Genomic DNA, 12,500 nt, shown 5'->3' on the forward strand with positions numbered 1-12,500 from the left:
CAATGGCTTCTTCTCTCGTCTCTCCTTCCTGGAGGGATATATGCACACTGTAATGTGTGTGTGAGTGTGTGGGGTGGGGTCTACAATCTGTTTGCAATCCGATGACATTTCACCCCCTTTTGAGAATTAAATCAATTACTACATGAGTAAGATCCCCAGGCTCGGCAGGGCTCTTTCAAGATCGCGTTTCACGAAAAGGAACGAGGCGACAAACCCCAGGGCCCAGGAGTGCAGGCCAGCCAGTCGACAGGGCAGGGGTGGGGTGGGGGGGTCAGGTTACAATCAGTCTGAGCTGTGGTGTCTGGTTGTGGTTAGAGCTCCTAGCCTGCGAGTCTGCCCACGCATACAGGAAGGACACAAACACCGCCGCATGCAAAGCAGTACGAGGAGCACTATGTCGTGGAGCCGAGTGTGTGTGTGTGTGTGTGTGTGTGTGTGTGTGTGTGTGTGTGTGTGTGTGTGTGTGTGTGTGTGTGTATGCGGATCTTGTGATGTGACAGGAATATGGCCATTGGCAACGGACCATCAGGGAGTTGAAGAAAGGGAAAGTGGGAACAGGTGCAATGAAAGGATCTGCCTGTCATGCCAATGAGGCCAATTTACAGCACCTCAGCTCAGCATAACTGCATTGAGACGGAATGAGGAAAGAAGAAAAGAGAGTGAGAAGAAAAGAAAGAAAGAAAGAAAGAAAGAAAGAAAAACAGAAATATAGGGCAAAAGGGAGAAAGGGATTGGAGTGTTCTACCTTCTAGCTGTGTGGAAATTTGTTCTTTCTCAAGGTCTAAATCTGACCAATTTACTCCACCGGCCAAATTCTAACCTTCATTTCAGGCTGTTTGGACTCCAGCCCAATCCTCTTACGGCAGCTGACTCTTTTCCCCCCTCCTCCCTCCTTCTCTCCACCATTTGTTCATTTCCTGTCCTTAGCATTCACAGCATGGGGAATTGTCATTTGTTAGCGTTGCAGTGGGAGGACAAAGTAATCCCCTCCACCCTCATTCTCCAATCCTGCCATTAATCCCCATGCCACGATTATCTACATGTTGTTCCTTCAAATCTAAAGCGCCATCTCAGGGTGCGGCTGCCGGCACATCTGGAGATGGTGATGGGGGGGGGGGGGGTTGTGGGGGGGGTGGAGGGCATCCCACTATCTGCTTCCTCACGGGGCTCTTCAGCAAGCGGAGCGGAGTGGGGCAGGCCATGGCGGCGCAGTGCGGTGCCTGAGTGTGCATCTCTGGCCAGCACTCAGACAGCGGAGATAAATGCCCCTGCCTCCGCTCTGCTATCAGTCGCCGCGCTGGCTGAAGCGCAAACGTGTGACTTTTGGGGTTATCGCGCTCACAGAGGACGCTATTCATTTAGAAGACGGAGGTCTTGATGTGCAGAGGGGTGGAACACATGCGTGAAGATACACACACATTTGAACCATTTATTTATGTCCACACACGCACACACACACACACACACACACACAAAACATGTGGTCTATATGTGCTGTGTGCAAATGTGCTCCCAAAAGATACCAATGCATCATCATGATGGGCGTGCATGACACCATGCACACACATAGATACGTATAATCTTACTCAGATGTACACACACACAAACACGGGCGAACCCGCACACACGCGCACACACACACACGCACAGGCGAACACGCGCGCGCACACACACACACACACACACACACACACACACACACACACACACACACACACACACACACACACACACAGGCGAACACGCACACAGACACACACACACACACACACACACACACACAGGTGAACACGCACACACACACACACACACACGCATTAAACCCATGCACATGCATGGGAAAACAATTCCATGTACTCTGACGTAGACACTCACACACATACAAACACAAATAAATGTGATGAAACACATTCACACTTACACCCTCTCTACACACCCCCTTCCCCTCACACAAACAGACAGACACACACACACACACATACCAACCACTCCGCTTGACACACTGACACTGAATCCAGGAGTGACTTTCAGTGAGAGCTGAAATGACAGAAGTCAATGTGGCTTCCTGCGCCTGCAGCGGAGTCGAGCGAGACAGACGCTCGTGACACACTCAATGCGCCTGCAGTGCGCGCGCCGGCTGCCCAACAAAAGTAATTTCACTTCATCGGAGAAAAGCCAATATGTGCGGCGCTAAAAAAAGGGCTAGAAAGCCGGGATTAGAGCAGGGTTGGGTGCACAAAGCATCCGACGGCAGGCCGACAGAGAGGCACATTACACGCTTAGCATGTCCGACCAGACCCAAATCCTGGGTTTGACTTTCTTCTTTTAATTAAACAAGTCCCAACCAAATTAACTTGCTCGCTTCCCCACTTTCCACCCACACACCCCTCCCCCCCCTCCGTCTTTGCATCTCAGAGGTGATTAAAAAATAAAAAATCTGAGGCGAATGGCGGGACATATGTTTGAATGGGATCTTAAGCTAGCGTGTGTGTAAATCTTTGGGGAATCACCATATGCAGACCCCCAACAAGAGTGAGAAAGAGGGGAAATTATGGAAAAAGAGAGAGAGGAAGAGAGAGAAAGAGAGAGAAAGAAAGAGAGAGAGAAAGAAAGAAAGAAAGAAAGAGAGAGAGAGAGAGAGAGAGAAAGAAAGGAAAACGACCACTGCAGTGGCATCGCCAGATTGTGGATGACTGTGAGGCTCTTCAGTAGCTCTCACAAGCGAGACCATTTGAAGTGTGTGCGTGTGTCAGTGTCTGTATGTGTGTGCCTGTGTCTGTCTGTGTGTCTGTGTGTGTGTGTGTGTGTGTGATCAATCATGCCAGAGACAGACACACAACTGCCGCTTCCTGACATCCCTGGCTCAGATCACAGCTTTACATGGGAATGGCTGTGCTGCAGCATATGTGTGCACATCAATACATGTCACTCCCAGCGGAGGTGATGGAGAGAGAGTAGAGACGACAACACCTGTAACCAGGTAGTGTGAAAGTAGCTTTGAGACTGTGTGAGAATGTGGGTGTGTATTTATGTGTGAGTGCGCCACTCGCAGTACCAGGGCTGCCAACTTTTCAAAAAACCTTGGAGTGAGATTTGGTGGGGCCAACCAAAATTTTGATGCGGAAATTTTTGTTTGGCTCATTCAGCATTATACCGTACAGTAAAAAAAACATACATCAGTGGTTCTCAGGTGTAGGGACCAGGCATGGACGGATTATGAACTTTTGGGCCCCTGGGCCCACATGTATTAAGGGCTCCCTACTAATTGTCGCATATGTGGAAGGGGGGTTTGGGGGTCTTCCCCCAGAATTTGTTTCATTTGTTTGATGTGATTTCCTGTATTCTGGTGCATTTTGGTAGCTTAGAAATCTAGACACACCCTAGCGGCAGCAAATTACATATGCTTCCAGGGCTAGTCTAGCAACTCTCCGTTGGCTTGTGAGCTCGATAGAGTCTATAGAGTCGTTAGGGGGGCATAACATAATGATTAATGGCACAGTTGCAACAGTTTGGCTTGAATTCCCTGCTACTTGAAAACAAAGAAGATAGATATTGCTGTTGGCCAACAGTGTGACACGAGTTAAGCTTGTTTTGAGATGGCAAAAGTTTAAACTAGCCAACTAGCTCCACTGGTGGGAAAACGCATGGGACTCAGTGCTGTCCTATTGTGTGCAGAGGGAATTTGAAAGACAACCGATTATCCCGCCCCTCGGACTGAGCACTGCGAACGGTGAGTGCCCAGACCCTACATTTTAATGTGGGTCTGGCTCGTCAGGCTAGCATTTTGGGGATGGCCAATACTAAATTCAATCAGATTCATAGCCTACATCCTGATGTGTTGATATTGAGGCAATGATTCCATGCAAAGGCTTGGGCTTCAGGGCCCCCTGACACCTTGGGACCCTGGGTCTGGGCCCGGAAGGCCCGTGCAGTAATCCATCCCTGGGACCAGGGTCCCAGAGTTAAATGAACATTGGTATCAAAGGGATCTAGCCTACTACTAGGAGCATGGGTGTCGGAGGCATTGTGAAAGTGGGTGGGACATTTCAGAGGGGGGGGTATGGGGGTCTTCCCCCAGAATTTTTTTTTTGGACTAGATGCAATTTCCTGAATTCTGGTATATTTTAACAGGTTATTTAGATACTTCTATATAAGAAAATAAAGCCAGCCTACGAAATTAATAACAAGTAAATCATGCATAATTTAAAAATAACTCAAGGCTACTTGGCTACGCAATAAGGTTTCCATTACAGCACGTTCAATGAACGCATGAAAGCAGATGGTTTGTTTGAAATCCCGACACTCTTTCAACTACATGGAACGTAATAGTGATCATCAAATACCTCCCCAGATTTCAGTGCCCATCAGTCCCAACATTTAACAATATAATCAAACGGTCCAAAAGTAAATTAAATATCAAACTAAACCGAAAATGTCATGCTTTTGAAGGCCTACCAGTATGCCGCTCCAAGAAACGCATGTCTCAAAATAAAACTCGCATAAGAAATAAAGGGTTGTCTCAAATACAATCCTGCCCCTAAAGGCCTGTACTTTGTCTTAAGACCCCGGCCATAATTTGAGGATTTACAGTATCTAAGTAGACAAACTGGCTTCAGATATCCAACAGAGTGAATAGAGATTGTGCAGTCTTGGTTAGTGACGTGATGCTGGTAATGGGGAGTTTTACATAGCCTAGCGTAAACCTATAGGTTATTATTTATTTGGTGTACCTATAAGGCTTTTTACCTTATCAAAAGTGAGGGGGATGACTGATCTCTTCAACACTGCAGAGGATTTGGCGCTTTGGTGTGTGTTTTGTAAGAATTTAAGAAATGTTTGTATATTTTAACTTTTAAATGCATCAATCAGGTGCACTTTCAAAATAAATTCAGAGGTCAGACTTGCTTATTTTTATGGAAATATTTGTGCTGTAGCCTAAGATATTTTGCACTTCAGAATTATAACCATGCACACACAGGTGGAATAGTTATAGTGATATTGCAATAAGTTCACAACCACAAAAACATATGCTACATTTCACAGTTCAGAAATGTTCAGAAATGTGTGTCCATGAAATTATGCAGAAGTGGTCACCTGTGTTATTCAGCTAGTTTATTTAAGATAATATATTGGTCATTGTAATGGCCATAGCCTATAGCCTACAGTACATGCTATTCCTTTTTCAGGATGTACCCATATCTGCATGATGTGAATGTTTGCATATGGCTTATGTCAGGCTTTATATCAATATTTGTGTCTCGTTATTTGATTTTCTTCATATTTTTGCATTAATGTCACTAGGAAGCATGCCAATATAAATATATTCATGTATCTGTAATATGATTGGCTGGAACCTGACAATATAAGAACCATGATAGTGGGATAATCTATGGCTGAGCAATTTACAAAAATGTATGTAGGCCTACTGACAAATAGTTTTCATTAGAATACATTATAATTTCGCCCCAATGAGGCTATGTAGAAATGTGTTGCAATTTTAAAACCGGATTACTCAGGAACCACTTATTGCACAGAGGCATGCTTTATATCCTCGTATTCGGTACGGTTTGCTGTTTATTGTGATATTGGGTTTGCCACGTGTTGTGTGAGTAATGGGGTGTGCACTGTGTGCAAAATGCAAATATGATTAGCCTAAATTGCACGTCGGTTCAATGTTAATTTTCTCGCGAACCATATAAAACATATGTATAGGTTTAGTTTAGTTGAACCTCATCTGTCAGGTATTTGACCTACCAGGTTGACACTTCAGCGTGAAAAATACTCAATAACACTCAAAGCATACCTGAAGCGGGAAATGAATGCGACTGGGACGGCTTCTGAAGTAGCATCGCAAATGAGAGAAAATTTAGAAAATTCCACAGACAGGGGGTGCTCTTGAACCCTCTCACCGTCTCTGAAAGCATAACCGTGGCTCAACAGGTAGATCTATAGATAGGCTAAACTCATTTTTCAGGCATCTGACCGACCGGGTTTACACTTCAGCGTGAGAAATCGGGGGTGTGGCGTGTGAGTGTGTGAAACTAATCAAATGCGTGTGTCTCACGGCCAATGCGTGAGAGTTGGCACCTATGCAGTACTTCAACATGCGTCTGAGCGAGTTTCAGCGAGAATTTGTGTGGAAGATAGAGAAAGAAAGAGACCGAGAATGTGTGTAGGGAGAGAGAGAGAAAGAGAGAGAGAGGGAGAGAAAGAGAGAGAGAGATGGTGGAGAGTGTTAGGTACAACTCTACCATATTGTAGATAAATAATAAAGGATTCAAATGTGCACTGTTCCATTTTTAAATGCTTCCTTTGGTAGCTGCCAGGTTGATATTTATGATGTGTTCATTTCTCTGCATTTTTAAATCGCTCGGCGAGAGGAAAATTCCCCCTGTAGCACCGGGGGCGATTAGCCGTCTTCACCAGAGGCCCACCAGCAATTACTACAGCTCACAGCCATGCTCCAGTAGGGAGGCCTCCCCATGCTCATTCAAGGCACCGCCATTTGAATCAATAGCATTGGGGGCTAAATGGGAGATTCCTCGACTGCAAAAAAAAAAAAAAAAAAAAAAATAATACACAACCTGTTACACTCATCAAAATTCTCTCCATCTACACACGCCGACACGGGAAGGCATTTAGGTGTTTGCCCCCAAAACAGACGATGCGGCTCCACGTCTAATCGTCTATAGGAATGAGGTGTTAACAACGGATGTCTGAGTCCTGACCATGAGAAAAAGAAAGACGGAGAGAGAGAAAGAAGAAATAGACACAAGAAAAGTAACAATGATGGGGAGTCATCACCTGGCCTCGGCGGCCCTCTGCTCTCATATTGTTATTCAAGGAGGGAAAATCAATAGCGGTGGCAGAGCAGGATAATTGAAAAGCGGAGAGAAGAAAAGCGCGCTGCACTTCATATTTGCTAGGGGTCTCCCAGGTGAGCCCATTAGATTTTCAAATGGTGGCTTGGACCCATCTGGAAAGTCCACTTGATCTTCAATTCGGTGGCGCTTTAGGAGGCGAGGAAGCAAGGAGAGGAAAAGACGGGAGACAGGATGAAGGGAGGAGAGAGGAGGGGAGGGGGTGAGGAGGGGGGAAGGGAGAGACTTGCCACGCGGGTTTCAGCGGGTTTCGTCACACATCGGAGCGTCTGGCAGCGTTGGTGCCGGGGCTTTTTCTGCATGCCCCACCAAGGGGGAGGCTGACAGGTGCTTGTCTTTGCTCATACACACACACACTCACAGTCTCACATACACACCTCACCTTCACGCGCCCTTCTGCCTGCGTGTCACGCCTAAATCATCCCCCCTCCCAGAGCATACACAGGCAACGCGGCACTGTTTATGTAGCACCGCAATAAGATCAAAGTCATAAAGTAACCTATAAAACGCATAAATGGCATTTGTATTTCATGTTCATGGTCTCTATATTGGAAACTGGCTGCCCTTTACGGTCATTCCTCTTGTACAATTCTGTTATAAGATGCAAGGCTCCCCTCCACAATACCCAACTGCAGTATAGATTAGAGCTCTGAATGTGATAATGTATCAGTCAACACCATATTATTCCCCTTCACCCCAAATAGCCTTCACCCTCTCAATCCTTACAGCCCTCACGGGGGTATTTCAGCCATTACACCTAACAGCAGAATAAAGCAAAGCAGCCACTCCAGTAAACGCAGATGTATTACATACATATATTGTGTCACAAATAAGCCAGACGTCCCCACTCCCAGCCACTACTGTTTACACACCCAATCTCTCCTGCTCCTCTTCCATTACTTTTAGCCCCAGCAACACATAAACAACAGCACACACATAAAGAGAGTGTATAGTTCTCATGCATGGAAAGTACTCGTCCCTCTAACACAGGAAATCCCACTATATATATCACATGTGTTTATTACCATCCATGTAATTACTTACAGCAGTATGTCAAAGTTACAAACTCTATCCTTTATTCTACTGCTTGTAATTCTAAAATAGATTTTGTAAGGAGAACAATACATACTTAATGTATTACTAAATAAGTATAAATATAAGTATAAGTATAATATACTGTTTTGATCCTGTGAGGGAAATTTGGTCTGCATTTATTCCAATCCGTGAATTAGTGAAACACACTCAGCACACAGTGAACACACAGTGAGGTGAAGCACACACTAATCCCGACGCAGTGAGCTGCCTGCTACAGCGGCGCTCGGGGAGCAGTGAGGGGTTAGGTGTCTTGCTCAAGGGCATTTCAGCCGTTCCTACTGGTCGGGGTTCGAACCGGCAACCCTCCGGTTACAAGTCCGAAGCGCTAACCAGTAGGCCACGGCTGCCCCGATATTCAGTTAGTACTAAAGAACACATCCATACCCTGAATGATCCAAATGCACACAGAGATGGGCTGTCAGCTCTGCTCACCTGTAGCCTCCTTGCGTGTCCAGGCACATGCCGCCGTTGTAGCAGGGGTTTCTGGGATAGGAGGCGCAGGTCTGGTGGAGGTGCTCGCGGGCGGCACAGCTGCACACGGCCTTGGCCTCCACGGTGACGGTCACCAGGGCCACGCTGCCGCAGTCCAGCACGCTGGGCTTGTCGCTGACGCTCAGCTGGCCGGAGCAGCCACTGCCCACACTGCACGCCGCCTCGGCACACACGTCCACGTACACCTGAGTCACATTCACCTGCAGGAAGGACTGCAGCTGCAGAGAGAGAGAGAGAGAGAGTGAGAGATACAAACTTTTCATCCTTTTGAACCATCATTTTAGATCAAGGATATCTTCAAAAAGGCACATTGCAACTATACCAAAAACCACATCTCACCAAATAAATAAAAGGTTACAACCATCAACTCGACAACTAGAAATCAGACCTGTGAGAACTCTGTACTCTGTGAGGAAAAAGCTGATGGTATCAGTAAGAAGGGAAAAAAAAATAACAGATAGAGAGGTGAAATGAGAGAATGGTGTGAATGATGAGGCAGGATGAGAGGTACAGTAAAAGGTGGTAGAGACCACATGGAGGAGAAGTCATAGAAGCCTTGATGTAGAAGACAGCACCAATAGCAGAGGGGTGAATAAGATGAAGAGAGGAGACAACACATCCAGAAGAGAACCTGATGCATAGCAGCAGCAGAGGAAAAGATGGGAGATGGACAGAATACACAATACAGAGGCAAATGGGTGATGCTATAGGAGCCAGGGAAAATAGCAGCTCACACCAGCAGCCAAATGAATGAGAGTGAATAAGGGAGAGAAACATCCAGACAGACCCAGTAATTGTATTCCTGAGAGCACACAGCACATGTGAGATAGAATTGAGAGAGACTGCAGTATTTTTCACATGTACTGACAAACACAATATATATGCTTAATATGAACTGACAGGTAACACACACACACACACACACACACACACACACACATAACACTGTTCTTATGTGCTTTCTCTCACCCACTTGCAAACACATACGTGCAAAATTTTTTTCTTTGAACATGCCCATCACAGACACATTCCACACACACTCACACCTCGAGTACATGCCGCACACATCCCATCTACAGTGCCTTTCACAAACACAAACACACACACACACACACACACACACACACACACACACACACGCACACACACGCACACACACAGACGAAGGCCTCTCTCGCGTGCGGCACTTCAAAGGGCTCTCCAAGCCCGTGCTTTCTGATGAGCTCAGGGGAGGTCATCTAACCCTTGTTTGTGCACAGCTGCTGTGAGTTTTACTTAAGTCTGCGAGTGTGTGGTGTGTGTGTGTACTCCACTATGCCGCTCTGTTCTGTACTTAACTACAGTATGTGAGCTTGCCTGCTGTATACACGTGTGTGTGTGTGTGTGTGTGTGAGAGATTACAAGTATAACTGACACATGGTAAGTGTCCAGAGGTGTAGATCTGTAACCAGGCATTCTGAAGCCGCAGTAGCCACGGTGACGGTGGTGTACGAGCAGCGGTGGGGGGGCTCAGTGTGATTAATGGAGCTGGCCACTTTGACAGGGAGGGTTGTGTGTGTGTGTGTGTGTGTGTGTGTGTGTGTGTGTGTGTGTGTGTGTGTATGTGTATGCGCATGTGCGGGGGCTTCCATAGCGACGAGCAGAGGCACTAGGCTCATAACTGCTGGGCACTGATGTCAGCACCACCAGCTGTAAATGTAGCAGCAGCAGGCGGTCACCTCCGGGTCAACCACCACAGCCACTACAGAGCCGCACCACCGCCATCAGGCCACTAGCGGCTGTTAGGAAAAAAAGCTGGAAATGATAGAAAAGGAGGAGCTGTTTTGTTTTGGTGTGAGGAGGGGCTGAGGGGCTGACACACAGATGTGCCCGCACGCGCTCGCGCTCCTGTTTGCCTCTGATCACTATGGAGATGAGTGTGTCTGCCTGTTTGTTGAATGTGTGTGGGTGTGTAGGTTGGAGAGAAATAGTGTCAGAGAGAGAGAGAGAGAGAAACAAAGGGAAAATATTTGTCCTTCTGATTGAGCCTGGCTCGCAAGGAATGTCTAATCATTATGCTGGTGTTTACACATTGTCTGCGTTCTCGGGCATAGTGTTTATCTGTGCCACAGCGGTCAGCCTGCGCTGGGGGCCCACGCCACTGATGAGAGCACATAAACACATGCATGGACACTCGTATGCACAAACACACACACACACACACACACACACACACACACACGTCCTCCAAAAGCTTGGGGAACTCAGTGTGCCATGCATGTTCACTGGCTCCCTGATGGAGCTTTGCTATGCAAGCGCAGGTGCAGCAAAGCCACCGGCAGGACTCGTCTACGAGGTTAAACTCTTTCAGAAGTGTGGCAGTCTCCCAGCGCACCACAGCACAGCACAGCACAGCACAGCAGCCCTGCTCGGCTCCGCGCCGGCTGGATTAGACAGGCGTCGGGGAAACAAACACACCGGCCCGACTCTGAGCTCCGAGCTGGAGACACGAGCGCACTGGGACCCAGAGTCAATATCAGCCCAGCAGCAAATCAGGGAGAATCTAATAAAGCCACCTTTCTCTCTTTCCTCCTTTCATCCTCCCTTCTCTCTTTCACGTTGACTGCCTATCTCCCCTCTCTCCATTTTCTCCTCAGGCTGTTGGCACACGAAAAAGGAGTGGGGTGGGTGCAGGGAGGGGGGCAATGTCAGTTTAATTCAAACATTATCTTGAGGCACCCATGGGATATGGAACTACAATACCCAGAGTTCCCTGGAGGAGGGCAGAGGAGTCCACAGAGACGCAGCAGGACACCAGAGGGATTGGGGGTTGTGAAGGATAAGTAAGTCAAAGAGAAATGGATGCTATATTCCTCAGAGAGAGAGAGAGAATGAGAGAGAGAGAGAGAGAGAAGGGAATTCCTCCTGGCCACACCTGTAGCTGGCTCATCCTCTTTGTTTGTCAAACAGTGACAGGCCTTTTGTCAACCATATTGTCTCTCAGATAAGCGCACACTAACAAATATGTACATACTTAACAACACTCTATTCACCATTATATTCACATTAACCTTCATATCTCATATCTCTCTCTCTCACATACACACACACATACAGAGAGAGAGAGAAAGAGGGAGAGAGAGAGAGAGAGACTGCAGTTATAAAACAGAGGTACAATATTGGTGGGAGGAGAAGAAATGGAGGCAATATCTGTGAGAGAAGAGCATACTGTACAACTGCTGCTCAGAAGTGCTGCAGCTCTCCAGCTAATCATTCTGCTCTTCACTTGCTCTCTCTCCCTCTCTCTCTCTGAGACACCCAGTCATTCGGCTACAAACATGGCTTAAAAGGTTCTGGTTCACATGAATGAAAATGCCACACAAAATCTTCAAAGTTGCATCCAAATGAAAAGAATGCTTAAATATCTCCTTGACTTAAAAAGGGTCTTTCTTTGGATGAAGGTGCAAATGGGAGACAACTCACATAAAATGATACCATTTTAGTGCATTGGCAACCGCAGGCTGAGCTCAACTACAGGCTGTGTTCAAATGCTCTTTTAACAACCCCGCTCCAAACAACAAGCGTCTTCAGCAGGAGATGTTTTTGTTATAGTATGCTCTTCACACTTGTTAAAAGGAAGAGCAGACAGCTCTACAAAAATAGGCCTTACTACAGGTATGTTGGCAGCTTTATGAAACATTCACCGAAGCGTCGTAGCACATGCCTTTGAAATCTCTCTGAGGCCTAATTTCCATCTGCATGCGCATGCAGACCACTTGCGTCACAGAGAGCGAACTCATGTTTCAGACCCCCAGCGTGAGGAGTACAGGGTGGAGGAGAGGAGAGAGAGGAGAGAGAGAGAGAGGAGAGGAGGAGAGAGAGAGAGGAGAGAGAGGAGAGGAGGAGAGAGAGGGGAGAGGAGAGAGAGAGGAGAGGAAGAGAGAGAGAGAGGAGAGAGAGGAGAGGAGGAGAGAGAGAGAGGAGAGTGAGGAGAGAGAGGAGAGAGAGAAGGGGAGAAACAGTCTGTCAGTGATCAGGGACCAGGGAGAAACC

The 12,500-nt window shown here is 47.0% G+C and overlaps 1 protein-coding gene across 1 annotated transcript in view; it reads right to left on the reverse strand.

Moving 5' to 3' along the window:
- si:ch211-186j3.6 (neural-cadherin) overlaps nucleotides 1–12,500 on the reverse strand; it is a 163,405-nt gene that overhangs the window by 47,413 nt on the left and 103,492 nt on the right. The window contains 1 exon segment of the mRNA XM_042062681.1: nucleotides 8,409–8,686. Coding sequence (XP_041918615.1) covers nucleotides 8,409–8,686 — 278 coding nt within the window.

Source organism: Alosa sapidissima, chromosome 14, assembly GCF_018492685.1.
Source record: "Alosa sapidissima isolate fAloSap1 chromosome 14, fAloSap1.pri, whole genome shotgun sequence".
NCBI lineage: Eukaryota > Metazoa > Chordata > Actinopteri > Clupeiformes > Clupeidae > Alosa > Alosa sapidissima.